Source organism: Tachysurus fulvidraco, chromosome 12 (genome assembly GCF_022655615.1).
Source record: "Tachysurus fulvidraco isolate hzauxx_2018 chromosome 12, HZAU_PFXX_2.0, whole genome shotgun sequence".
NCBI classification, from domain to species: domain Eukaryota; kingdom Metazoa; phylum Chordata; class Actinopteri; order Siluriformes; family Bagridae; genus Tachysurus; species Tachysurus fulvidraco.
Genome location: NC_062529.1, coordinates 13,878,725 through 13,893,399, shown reverse-complemented (window position 1 = coordinate 13,893,399; position 14,675 = coordinate 13,878,725). Strand labels below are relative to the sequence as shown.

The following is a 14,675-nucleotide window of genomic DNA, read 5'->3' as shown; positions in this document are numbered from 1 at the left end:
GGAAAGACTAGTGTCCCTGCTTGTTGCTGTATCTCTCTCTCTCTTTCTCTCTCTTACACACACACACACACAATCTCTCTCACTCTATCCAGATGAACCATTACGGCTTCTAGAATTGATTTTTGTTGTTTGTTATTTAAGGTTTCTTAGCCTGGCAAGAAAACCCTCATAGTGGTGTACAAGAGGTACACATAGCTAAGAAATATAACTACCCCCCCCCCCCCCCCCAAAAAAAAAAAAAAAACAGTTGGTTTTATTGGGTCTGTATGTTGTGAAAGATTATGTGGCATGTGCAAACAAATATGATTTTCTGATTATATGTAGTGGGACTTTATCCTGGATTTTAATGTGTCGATACTGCTAGTATTTGCCATATTTAACCATCAACTGTTAGTTATATTGAAACCAAACCCATCTTTCTGTAAATAGTTTGCCAGACCTTTGATCAATCAAATGTTCAATTAAATATTTTCTTTTCCTGGACTTTACAAAGGCAGTATTTTGGCACTTTTATTGCAGCACTGGTTTCTGTTGTCATCTTCAACTTTTCCAGTTAGTGGAAAATTATCTAGGTTTGCAAGTACTGTTGGTTTCTGTTTGGTTTTCTTCTTTTTGATTACGTAGTGAGAATATACTCTAAGACTCCTGCACAGTGGACTCTGTTCACAATGTTCTCTGTTATACAATAGCTGTATGTAGGAATCCAGCCTAATGGATGACCCTAATGCAACAGGAAGCAGACAGGGAGATATAAATACATTTTACTTTTCTCTTCCCAGACCACTAAGCTTAGAAAGATGCAACACACAGTGTATAGGTCACACTATCTTTAGAATTGCTGGAGGTTGCCATGGCGATATTACTTCTACTGTCAACCTTCTGACCTGCTTTTTGACATTTTATGTGCCCTTACATAACCTGGCACTGACAGAAGACAGAGCTCAATATATGCAGCAGAAACACTATAGGAAGACAATTTGGTTTTAGTTTACTGTGAGGTAACCTCGTCTCGTTATTCTGGCTGCGTTCTGTTTTGTCTGTACGCTGCAGGTGCCGCTGCTGCAGCGGATTGTTCCGGTCTGCTGCCCTTTCAGTCAATGGCTAGGCCATGGGGGAAGAGTACTGCAGAACGTCGTTTTGATGTGACGAGCCGAGATGACATGGGCAGAAAATAGCCCCTCATCTCCCCCGCTCTCTAAACCCCAGACCGAACCTACTTTTCTGTCTTAGGAAGACAGCCAATCGCAAGTCGCTCTGTTGCTAGGTAATGGCTCACCGCCCCCGTGCCTAAGCATGCTAATACAGTGCGGTTACATCTTCTTGGTGAGATGGGCCCTATCGTAGTGGGTCTGTGTGAGACGAGATAGATAGAGAGAAAGAGAAGGGCAGGGTGGGAGAGAGACTCTGAGGTGAAGAGGAGATGGAGAAGAAAAATAAGGAGCGACAGGCAGATGGGGAGAGCAAATCAGAACGGATGGCAGACTGACTGCTTCCCCAAGGCAAACATTTAGCACCACAGAATGAATCATCTTGGCCAAATTAGTTGGCAGTGGATGGGTTTTTCCTTGCATGAGCTGACATAAAATATGCCCTGTCTATCATTTGGAGGGCAGACTCTTTTTACATGAAGATATCTTTTTATTTTTTTGGTTTATCTCTCCTTTTCTTATCATATATTACCTCTGTATTACCTATATTGGCCTTTTTAGACAGAGGACATACTATACTCTTTCCTCTCTGCTGAAACATCCTTCTGCAGCAATTTATTCAGCCTGTGTAGTCCTCAGTCAAGCCTTTGGCTCCTCCACACGGAAATCTGGACGCTGTTAGAGAACAGAGGCGAATACAAGTACAGCTAAGTGAACTGTAATGTCACTGGCTGCATTCCCACATAATGGTTTAACCACTCATGATTTCTATCCATCTTGTTTTAGATGCACTTCAGGCAGGTATTAAAAAAGTTGCTATCTCATAAAAAATGTCATCTTACACTTTTTGTATAAGCAAGTGTGTATTTTAACATGCAATATCTGAAAACCTCAGAGCATTCTACCTCTCAGGATGCTGCACATCGTTTCGATGCAGTGATGAATAAGTGTGGCTTCAGGGCAAGTGACATTGGGTAGCATGTGTAAATAACAGCCTACAAACACAAAAAAAACACAACACGCATGAGCATCAGCATGCATAACATATCTGTGTGCCCCAAGACGTTCTAGGAGAAGAACCTTTAGATTAATCAAAAAATGCATGAGCTTTGTAATAAGAGGGATAAATATTAATGAGAGAGCACGGTCCAGGACAGGCGGATGTGTTTTAATAAGAAGCGTATGTGGCGGTGTTGGATAGGGAGGCTGTAGCTTGGCCGCTGGGGCACAGGCCAGTGAGGAGAATACTAATGTTGCTGCATAGCTTGGTTCCTCTCTAGCCTATTTTGCTTCACGTATCCTTGTGTAGCAACGTTCACTGGAAAAACAGGACAACAGAATAGTTATTATTAGAATAGAATTATTATTGTTCTTATTAATATATTTTTGAATTGTATTTTATTTTCTTTTTGTTAAGTTTTTTTTTGTCTTCAATTATTTTGTGCTTCTAAAGCATCTGTATTGTGTGATGTGCATTGCATTTGTGGTGTTTGGTGATTATACATTGTATGGGTGTGTGGAGATGTGCCTTTGTCTCTGCAGTTGTGTTCAGAATCACTCGGCTGTTGTTCTTTTACTTCCATGCAAATGTGTTTGCACACATGGTGTGCGAATGCAAATCACCCTATTTGTATAGCATTTTTGTTGGATATTTGCATGTGTGCTCTCAGCTCTGACCGTGTGACTGTAAGCTCATCACTTCAGCTCATTTGAGACTCTGCGCTCACACAGGGGTTCCAGACTAAATGTCACCACTGCCCACAGACTTCCCTACTCAGCGACCTTGCCTCTGCTCAAATGTCACTGTCTCCACCTCACTTTGACACAAGAATGGGGGGCAAGGGACAATATTTACACATCAAGGAAGCCGCAGAACATCGTATTGAAATGCTTCAGTTTGTAGTATGTGTGTGGTGTGTCTGTGTATTTATTTATGGCGTGTGTGTGTGTGTGGCAAATGGGTATAAATGTGCCAATTCCACATTCTTCTATGTGATGTAGTCCTAGTTTGTATCAGCACATTAATGTACAGATGGCACAATAGCGATCAACAGTAGACGTAGTTCACAATTATCAATGCCATTCAAATAAAAACAGACTGCAAAATGTATTTTGCAAAACTAGGTATTCTTAAACATTAAACTCTGCACAAAGGATTACAAAGGGTCCCGGAATGTTGGCTAGGTGAGAAATGATATCTACAGATAACACTAGGTGAGCGAAAATAACAGCACTTTCCCAGTATGTTGTTCTTGATGATTAGCCAATATTGGTCGTTGATAACATGGGATTCCACTGCAATGGAAACAAAAACACATTTTATGTACAGCTATATCGAAAGCACCTTTCTGAAATGAAACAAAACAAAACTAAACTTGCTCTTGCATTCCAACTTTCCAGATGAACAGCGGAGCTAGCTTATGAGGGACGAGCCTAGTAGCAGTAGCCTGTGTGTATGAACAAGCATGTATAGGCCTTTAATGGACATTATTTGACTCTAGTAAAGGTGAACAGAACTAAATGTAATGTTCTATGTCATTCCTCATTGATTTATCTTATCTAGGTTACTCATTTGTAACAATATTTGTGTCAAATTCCAAATCTGCTTTATACACGGTTTGAAAAAATAGGTATTTATGCATCCCTAGTAGTTACAACTGCTTCATTCCTAGGAGTTTTTGTTTTCGGTTCATTGCTTGGAGCAGGGAAATGGGAAATTGTTTCTGTTTATGACACACTTGCATATACAGTTTAAATAATTTCGAGATTCTAGCGCTTTTAACAACACATAAAATGCAGCTTTGCAGAAATCCAATAACCAGCCTCGACAGGGGATCCATCGTCTTTCTGGACGACACCTGATAGAGGATTTTTTGGTAATTGCTATGAGTAATACAGAGAAAAGACCACCAGTGGTAAAGATGTTGAGAATATAAAGAATTTCGACTTGAGACCGCTTTAATTGCACTGTTTGGAATTGTGGAAGAAGTGCAAGTCTATGGAGTGTCCCACTGAGATTCTACACAGCAGAATTGAATCAAACTGCAAATAGCCAGGATGAAGAAGCAGGAATAGAGAATCAAGATACCCCAGCTTTGTCTCTGGCAGGTTTGGAGTATGAGAAATGTTTCAGGATCTCGCACTAAAATCACATTGGCAGCAGGAGTACCTGTACAGTTTGACAGATTGTTACTCATGACAGGTGAAAATATACACCTTAAAAAATCATGTGTATGCTGATCACAGTGCATGCAGGTGTAGCTATGACAGCAACACAAAAAGGGAGATACAGTAGGCAGCACAGGCATGATGACACACAAGGACATCAGCATCCTGCCACTCCACAATCAACAAACCCTAACTGAATATGTGGGATGGGGCGGTGAGTGTACCATTGTCCTAGTTTACCAAAATCTCTCCCTCTCTCTCTATAAACCATGAGATCTGCCCATTTATTTGGTAGAGTAAGTGGCTGAATAGAAAAAAGCTCTTCAATCTGCTGTAGCATTCATTATGATATCCGTGTGGTAGAATTATTCAGCTCAAAGGTAGTATTTTATGGCGTGCCCCAACATTCAAAAAACATATATTCTGACTTGCATTAACATACTGATTACCTCTTTGAGTGACCGACATTTTGTGATACTTTCTGGCTGATTTCACTTATTTAATTGCCTTACTAGACGTTGCACAATTGTGGGGCAGCTTTCTCACTGCCTCTTTTGACTTTTGTTTTGTTGGGCTTATTGGAACTGTATTAGAGAAAATAATTGGAACTGTATTACAAAAATTGGAACTGTATTAGAAGCTGTTTGGGGCAGGAACCACATTGCCGCATGCTTGCTCTGTGAAGAGGAGCGGTGAACAGGAGAGTTAATAATAATATGTTAATAATATCAGAGTCACAAAATGTTATGCCAAATTGGGCTACCATAAAAATACTCTGCGACTGCCAATGGTCTTGTTTAATAGCAAATAATTGGAATGAAATCTCATCCATTTTCGCAAACAAAGGCAAAGGCAACAACAGTGTGTCTATGATGCACAGAACAATTTCTAGTGACCTTGTTACCACACAAAGGCTGTGAAAAAGAAGGAAAATGCGTTCTGTATTTTTAAATTCTAGATTCATTGGAATAGAATCAGGTCTTTTGTTTGGTTCTTGAAATGGAGTTAGGCTAAACCCTGGCAACACTTTGTAATGATATTATCTCTTCTGTACGTGACACATGCTGTTTCATGGCTCTAAGAGACACATGTTGAATCATACACAGTTAAATAAAGATACGTCTCAAAGAGCTCTTCAACTGTGTGCTGGATGACTGTGTTAAAAACCATCTAGGTTGGCTAATCAGAAAGCTTAATTTCTGGTAGGTTATTCATCTTGCTTCTGATCTCTTTTGTGCATTCAGAATCCTTATTAAGATGGTGTAAGAATGTAGGATGTATTTTTTTTTTTTTTTTTTTTTTTTAGCTCTCCTTCTCTATGAGTGAGTGAAAGAGAGAATGAATATCCATTTGGGATATCCAATTTCAGCCAAGCCGGAGCTTTAGTGTTTTCAAAGCAATGGCTCGCCTTGTCCTCCTCTCCTCCCTTTTCCTTGCTCTAGCTTTGTTTAAACCCTTTTCCTGAATTCCTGCTTTAGTACAGAAATACTTTTAGTAATGATTGTTCTGTGCTATTTAACACTCCTAGGCGATATCACCTATCACAGTTTTAAATATCACAAGAACCATGACCAAAGACAACTAGTGCATCCAGACGTACAATGTAATTACCAGTGGTGAAATTGTGCGTACTTGGGGAGAAAACTGTTACAGGTGTCGTGAGCAGATGAAGATAAATGAACACGAGGGATCTTTATTCACTCATGAATTGCATGGCTTCTTTTTTTCTGATTACAGAGCTAGGTGGTCAGCCCTAGCAGTGTATGCTAAGGCCTCATGCGCATTAACTGGGCTACTTGAGAGCTGCTGACGATTGCAAATGTGTGTGTGTATGTTAAGAGAGATGGCATTTAGATGACAAAGAGGGTCACCCAACAGCTGTGCACTCGCTGGCTGACTTGATAGATGATGGCTTTTCCTGCGTAATATAAACCACAAACAACAGGCACGTGATGTATGCAACAGTTATAGAAGCATTCTTCTTTTTCCCTCTGGGCCATTTCTTTTGATCAGGTGCCTTTTTATTAAGCTGGCAATTAAATATGCATTACATACTTTAAATTACTGATGGGCATTAATCGAGTGCTGATTAGGTTACTGTTGAATTTATTAGTAAAATATTACTCACACTTTGACTCCATGGCATGCACTGGGGCTCATCATGGGACTTCTTGGTCATAAGACTCTTTGAGCTTGTTCGTCTTCTGTTAACTAATCCATGTGCACCGATCTTTTTGTCTTGGCGAAAACTGACTGAATGTTTTATGCCTGGAATTTCATACAAGGTTAAAAACAATTTTTCAGATTATATAGAGACATATTTTGCGAACCTTTTATGCATACCCACCATCTGAAAGTCAAGTGATATTGTACTGAGTATTCAGTACACTATGTAGGCAGGTCATATTACAGTACATCACGTATAGTGTGTAGTGAATAGAAAACCACTGAAGATTTAGCTTTACACTATACATTGTTGGCGTTTAAAAAAAAAAAGGGATCTCATTAAAGGGGGGATTTATGGTACCTTCATATGCTGAGTAAATGTAGAAAAAACATTTGAAATGAGTAAATATCAAAAAATAAAATAAAAAAGGAACATAATAGTTTATGATATTGAGTGCTTGTGGTTTTCTCTGCTTAAGAAAGAGACAGATTTTACTTTGTGTGGTTTATGTGATACAAATGCACATAATGTAGAACTATAGCATTACAGACTCATTAATATTAATGCTGATTATAAGCTATTGACTGTCTAGATTTAGTTATTCTTCAGGTATTAAATTGAAATTAAAATGTATAAAAGGGAAAATCCACAAGTCTGTTTACTAATTGAGTAATTGATTACTCTTTTTGTATAAATTTGTATAAATACCTGAGTAGTAAATGGAATGAAATGGCCATCACTAATTCTAATGGGTATTTATTTGATGTTGCGTAAATTGTACACTTGACCGATAAATTGACTGATAAAAAGATAATATTTGCTGTCTGCTTCTCTGTCTTCTTTTTCTCCTGCAGTGGTGTTTGTTTGGTGTCTAGTTAAGCTGCATTGTACATTGTCTGATTCAGAAGCCTGCTATATAAGTTCTCTATTACTGTTTTAGTCTACTGCCAACTGCTCAATAAATAATCCCCTAATTGACCCCTTGTTCCCAAATGTACCTTAGTTATAGTGTTTTACTGCACCTGAACATCTAGCACCTGGCTCAACGAAACTCCTGTTGTCATGGTTTTTTATTTAATGCACCAGTTTTACCTCTCTCTCTCTCTCTCTCTCTCTCTCTCTCTCTCTCTCTCTCTCTCTCTAATAATCTTTTTTGGAAAAGCCGTATGCCGTCCCCTTTCCAATTTAAGCCAGCAGACAGAGGTCCTGCTGTTTTTTTCTCCCTGCTGTCTCCCCCACTGTGTGTGGTACCATGCACATCAATGACTACCTGCACTGACATTTACTCCCTGCCTTATGAATGGAATCTAAACTGGCAGCATCACTGCACATGCACGCACAGACCACTTTGAACCTCCACCATGGTGGCTGAAACCTTTTTTGTGCTTCGGTGCAGGGACGCAGTGGTGCAGAGGAGAGAGAGAGAGAGAGAGAGAGAGAGAGAGAGAGAGAGAGAGAGAGAGAGAGATGGGATGGTCAGTCCTTTACTGCGATTCTCTTCTTTCTGCTCCACATACTCGGTGACATACAAAAGAGGGCTTTCTTTCTTTCTTTCTTTCTTTCTTTCTTTCTTTCTTTCTCTCCCTCCCTCTCTCTCTCTGTCTCTGTCTCTGTCTCTCTCTCTATTTCACTCACACACACACACACACACACACACACACACACACACACACACACACACACACACACACACACACACACACACACACCTACCTTTTTTAACTGTCTCGTTTTTGGGCTCTGGGATTTTATCAGGATGTTTCCCCTGTTGTAGGAGGAGCTCCAAGTCTTTGGGAAGTCAATTTGCCAATGCCCTTGTATATCCTTTCAAGGGTGAGTTGAGTATTAGGTAGAATCCTGATCCTTATCTTGAGGGATGACTGAAAAGGTGCTGCACACTGATAAGGTTTAGCATTCCGCTGCGAAGTGACTAAAAATCAATAGTGAAATGTGAGCCGAGGGCATTCTCACTTATAACTATTAAGAAGAATCATGCAAGTCATGGTCAGACACATAAGCAGCCCAACTATAATGGCTATAAAAGTCTGAAGGCTCTTAGTGAAGCTATAAAAAGGACACCTGTATTGGCATAATTTCCACTAACCCTGAATATTGTCTTGCCAGCATGAGCACAGAACCTTTTTAATGACCCATCCATGAGAGATGAGTTCAAATATGCTTTCTGTTTTTTTTCTGTTCTGTTGAAGGAGACTTTTGGATTGAGTGACCTCTGCAGGGATATTTTGCTCTCCTGTCTGTCTGAATCTACACCCTAATCAGTTTTGGGTGAGATCAAAATGCTTGGCTTCTCCTCTATTGCTCACCCTCTTCAAATGGATTAGCTCCTTTTGTGGCATCTTAAAGCTGATTGAAGGCAGTGCGCCGTGCGGAATACATCAGGGCGTCCTCTGCATCACGGAAACGCCTCTCTGGGCTTCATGTTTATTTATCGTGGAGCCCCTGAATGGCAAAAATAGGTTCGCTTTGTCTCTGTACTTCATGTCAGGAGAGGAAACCTGAGGACATAATGCGGCACTGATGAGACTATTTCCTAATGCACAAAGCTTCCCGTCTGCCTACACACAGATTATACACAATGTAGCCTTGGGTTAATTCAGGGTTTTTTTAACATCAGACATTTCACCTTGAGAGAATTTAAATGCAGTTTATTTTTTCAGTTCATTCAGATACTTATGAAGGTTGGCTTTGACGATATCAGTGGACTGGAAGGGCAAACTGCTCACTCTCTGCAGACTTCAGAACTGACACACTATTGTGTCGTGTAATTTATTTCCCAACCATGTTCAACTAGTGAGGACAAGCCTAACACTATAACGCTAGCTCTCTATATACAGTGTGATTTCTCTATAGATGAGGTTTAGGACATGAGGTAAATTGTGTACTTGTCTTGTCAAAGACGTGCAGGAAGACAAACCACAGAAATTTGATTCAGTCCTTCAGGGCTTTGATAATGTTCCGTTCTTTCACGTATTATAAGGAACAGGTTTATTCATCTTCTGTCCACCTTCAGCTTTTTTTGTTAGATTTCTCAGAGATTGTTCTGGCTGCTTTTTGAGTTCAGAATGAATGTGAGGCTCTGTGTGCAGTAGGCTAGAGAGGGATGAATAGACATAGTGTGAGTGCATAAGAGAGTGTGTGTTTGTGTGTCTGTGAGAAAGTAGCCTAGTTGAAAGTGTAGTGAAGCATTCAAAGCAGCTGACAGGATGAGTGGTGTATCTTTGGGCTCTGCAGTCAGTGTGGGTTAAAGTCCTGAGGCGTGGTGTTCGACTCTCAGTTTTGACCTCAGCACTGGATATACAGTCACTCTGTATCATCCCCATGCCTATTTTCTTTTTTCTATTTTCCAATTCTCACATACTTTCAAATACATATTTGTTCTACTTCCATTTCAAATCATCTAAAAGACAAGATGATTATAGCCAAATCATCACAACAGCCATGATTTCTATATCTGTTCCCATGAATATTTCTCTTCCTCACTCTGAATAATCTTTTACGAAGCTTTATTTTGCCTCTATGTTTATTCTCTTATGATTGGCTTCCTTTGTTTACTCTGCTGAATCAAGGACATAATCTCTTTATGTTTTAGAGGTCTAGTTCTCTCCCAGTGTGTTAGTGAACAGGACTGCGAGCATCAACAAAGGCACACCAAACAATATTACATTTGATAGCTTTGGGCATCATAACCTTCAGCGTCATGAGTATAACGGATAACTATTTCACACTTCATGTGCTACAGCAACAGCCACTCTTGCCCATTGAGTGACAGATTTGGAAATTGTTTCTAAATGGTGGCTTTTTCACCTTTCCCTGTCAGGCCTGATTTAGCCATCTTCCTAGAAAGTGTCTTTGTGTCTTTTTACATCAGTTAGTATGATTTGCCCAAATGGAAAATGTCTCTACATGGTTAATTGGTCGCGTGTTAGACAAGCACAGCAGTGTTTTAGACACAGAGTTCATAGTAATGTTCGATGAATTGGCAACACTACACTATGAAAACAGTTCAGAGTGACGGCTCCTGGCTCGAACCTGTTAAGTAATCCCCCCTCACTCAGGGCCTCTGAGCTTTCTCATTAGATTGTGCTGCCAAGCCAGAGTAAATACATATTTTAACTTCAGTGGTGGCTGACTAGTTTTACACCTATCACTCATGCCAAATGTACAGTAAACAATGAGCTATTCAGATCGATGTCTGAGAGAGAGCACAGAGAGTGCAACTTTCAACTGAAGTCCCTTCACACAGTTTATGGGTGCTGACTGGTCATCCTCACTGCTACAAGGCCCTGTTGTCCTTTAGCTGACCTTCATATTCATGCCACTTCTCAACATTGCTCCCATCATGAGCCAGACCACTGTTGGCTCCTCAGTATGCATTTTTGTTCAGTTTTAATGCTTCTGAAAGCGAAAATGATTAGATATCTTATTGCATCTATTGTTTTGTGTGGAGATTTAGGCCTCATAATTTAGCTCGTAATCTAATGTAAAAAGAAAGTCAGAAAAGGAGATTTAGCTCATGATCTTAAGCTACTGCCAGAACCTGTTGTATTGCATAAGCCTGGTATAACATGTGTGGCATACAGATATGACTCAACTTAGTCTTTTTTTCTTTTAGAGAGAACCTAGGAGAAACATGCTGTTTTCCCACTGGAAGGGTTGAACCAGAGAGGCCAGCTGCTACACTGACCAAACTTCTGAGCACAAACATGAGCCAAGAAAACCTGAAGGGAATGACTACTTTAATCCATGCAGCTCCAAGCAGCTCCAGCTCTGCTGTTCAGCAGGCCAATGCAGAGCTACAGGATCTGAGCAGACTCAAAGACGAGATGAGAAACTTAATCCAGGTAAGTGTGGTTAACTACAGTAATAGCATAGGAGGAATCATAGCACTGGACACTGTAATCTCAAAATATACATGTCTGACACTTTTTTCTGCTTTTACTCCAAATATTTATTCATAATGTGTCTGTAAATTACATTTGCTTTACATGTGACAGTGTTGTCCATATGACTCTCTCAAATATTCCATTTTAAAGATCAACCATTGTTGATCATACGTGGTCAGTTACTCTAGCCTAATATCTGATTAGAAACACCCAGTGCATTCAATACTATGTTGATTAGCAAGGTGCTCACCTCCTAAAGCCGACCAATGTCGTGCTGTGCTTCAGGAAGTGCTAATCTAATAGAAGCAGGACGCTGATGAAATCAAGCCAAGATGCCGACCCTGCATCTTGTATCTCTGTGACTCGACAGCAATTTTCCACTTGTTTTTTTTCCCCCCTCTTCGTCCATCACTAATAAATTACAGCACTTCTTCGTTCTACCAAATGTGCCACTGCCTGTTTCCATCTATTACAGTCGACCCCCTCCCCCACCATCCTCCTAGCGGAGGAATTGAGTTTCGAGGCACGCCTTGGCTGCGGCTGAAAAATTCCATCAGCCAAGAATAATGTAACACAAGGCAAATGACACATTAGCATATAATTGAGGATGCGGGATTTGAATGCTCTTTGGCCATTGACAGAGAGGCCCAGGAGTGTGTGTTTGTCTATCTGTCTCTGTCGCTCTCTGCGCTGAGAGAGCCTAGTCACTCTATGCTGTCAGATCCTGGCCTGTTTTAATGGAATGTCACTCACACCTACCCACTGCACAGCGAGGATCATGCTCCTGCACACGATGGCTGTATGCCCCTCAATGTCATGAAAATTTCATATCCCTTGCTTCTGTGAATAGAAACAAAATGTTAGAATCAGAGCATGAGTGGATTGATTATTGGCTCTTAATGTTTTATACAACATTGTTTTAGAGATATGATTTCTGTTACAACAATGCTTTTCATGCATCCTTGCTTTTCTGTGTGTGCGTGTTCGTGTGTGTGTTTGTGTTGAGCCAAATCGAGTCATACCATTGTTTAACAATAACTGTAGTCGGCTTTCTCCTAATCCGACCTCTCTGTGCTCTCTACCAGACTGCTGATGCATTTCCTGTGAAGCCTGTCGAACCAAGCCACCCCACACCCCCCACCCTGCCCTCTCATCCACCCAAGCCCCCACCCCCAGTCTCCATGGTAGGTTCCCATAGCAACTACAGCCTCTGCAGTGCCTGCATTACGGCCGTTTCCTCCACACTGGTCACAACAAGCTACAGACACAATGGCACCTTTTATATGTCGCAGTTTGAGACGTGCCGTTATGCAGAGACTGTACAGATAAATTAGGGTCGTTATCTCTCATGTACACCTGGATGGAAAGAATGAATGCACAATGGCTCTAAAAATCCATATCCACGCTGCGTCACAGCTCTGCAAACACAGCAACAGCCATTTGCATCTTTCCTTTTGTTGAGTGTTTCATGGTCTATAATTGGCAGTGTAGCAGGAGAGGCCTTACATTATTTGTAGGACTTGTAGCTTAAGAACTGAATTACACAGATTCTGATTTGGCAATATTACACATCTGAAAAGCCATTTACTCAAACAGAAGTGAACATTCAGCAAAAGTACTTATTGCCCTCAGTTTGGACTTGAATCAGAGTACAGCTAGGAAAGTGACTCTTTGCATGTTGGATTCTTAATTGGAGCGGGTGAGGGACAGAGACTCGTATCAAGCTGACGAGGGTGTGATCTCAGTAATGGATTTTTGGAACTCAGATTTATAATGAGGAGAGGATAAGAGGAAAAGACAGCTAAGATCCCACTGTTCCACATATTAAATGAAAATGGAATGGAGCAGGTTTGCTACACACAGCTAATCTTGGACTTCTGTTGCTTTTAGTGCATAGCGAGTGGGATTTGATGTTTTTTCCCTCAACTAAACAATAAAAGAATAGCATTTAATACATATTCCTCGCATTCTTTGTTCCATTTTTTTCTTGTTTGTCAATCTTGCCAGAGTAGCACCACTTTCCATTGATGGATTTAATTGGGCTTCTTATCATAGCTGAATTATATTTCCTTTGTTTGTCTGTCATGTACAGAGAGATTTTCAGTCTGTGACATTCTTCTTCTTGAACCTACAAAAGACTTATGGCTTTAATCACAGATGTGTGAAGCTCAGGGTTTTTTTTTTCTTTTCTATTTTTCTCTCCTAGCCATCACAACAACATGATAAGGTCAGTCCTGAGGCTATTCTCCTGCCTCGACCCAACCAGCTACAGAATAGCCATCCACCTGTCTCCATGTTTGAGGATGCGGAATGTGTCCTGAGGCAGGTCAGACAAAGCCGGAAGGTTCTAGAGGAGAATCTGCAGGCAATTCTGAGAGCCAAGGATGGAGAGGTGCTTCATACACAACTAGAGGCTCTGTCAAACAACAGGTATGATGTCTGACAGCGCTATACTTGCTCTGAAGTCAAAACATTACTGTAAATGCTTCACTCCTGTTGAAATACTGATTCTGACGAGTGTCAACGAATAATTTTGTATTTAAAGCGGAATTTTACTGCTTTAAAAAAAAAACACACGCAGAAGTGCTTACACCTGGTTATGACAGGTTACACCAATTATCAGATGACACTGTACCTTCAAAAATCTTTACCCAAAGGATCTGAATGGTAAGCTAGCTAATGCTAAGAATGGGGAAAATTTGTTTAACTACTTTGTCCACTATTAAATAAATCACTAAGGATGTGATGAGACAAAACAAACACTGGGAGCTAATATTGTCCTTATTTATAGAAAGACATAGGGGCATTTCCAAAAGGCTTATTCATGCATATTCAGTGATACATTTTATAAGGGTAGATGCCATTTTTGTTGTTTCTAAAATATTGCAATACATCAAACAATGAATTTTTTTCTCATGGATTATTTCAAATATCTATTTTATGTAGTGACAAACACTGCAGCTTCTTTGGCCTAAAGAATTTAAATCAGAATGTTAATATGAATGTTAACTTAAGAATAGTGGCATAACATTTTTATCTAAATTCTCAGCAATGGTCTGTCCATTCTCTTGTGTGTGACTGAATAACTTTTCAGTTTTACGCTTCTAAAACTTTTGCCTTGCAAATGTGCGCAGGCATAAGGCCCTGCATGTGATTGACAGCTAGCCTCAGAGCACACTCCAGGCAGGGAAGGGCTAAGCCAAACGGAACCATCACAATGATTGGCGGCTGTCAGTGGAGCTCTTATTCCAGCTCTACTTAACCCCCATGCATTTGGCCTAGATACTT

The 14,675-nt window shown here is 40.3% G+C and overlaps 1 protein-coding gene across 9 annotated transcripts in view; it reads left to right on the top strand.

Annotated features, from left to right (window-relative positions):
- The window catches only part of kiaa0586 (KIAA0586 ortholog), an 82,980-nt gene that overhangs the window by 24,932 nt on the left and 43,373 nt on the right, over nucleotides 1-14,675 (top strand). For 8 of the 9 annotated variants that reach the window (XR_007144463.1, XM_047821111.1, XM_047821110.1 and 5 more), the window contains exons 11-13: nucleotides 11,117-11,345; nucleotides 12,473-12,571; nucleotides 13,594-13,817. Coding sequence is in view for 8 of the 9 variants with exons in the window: in XM_047821111.1 (XP_047677067.1) it covers nucleotides 11,117-11,345; nucleotides 12,473-12,571; nucleotides 13,594-13,817 (552 nt within the window). In the remaining variant the exon portion in view is untranslated. The remainder of the gene's footprint in view (nucleotides 1-11,116; nucleotides 11,346-12,472; nucleotides 12,572-13,593; nucleotides 13,818-14,675) is intronic. The other variant, XM_047821106.1, reaches the window with a different exon arrangement.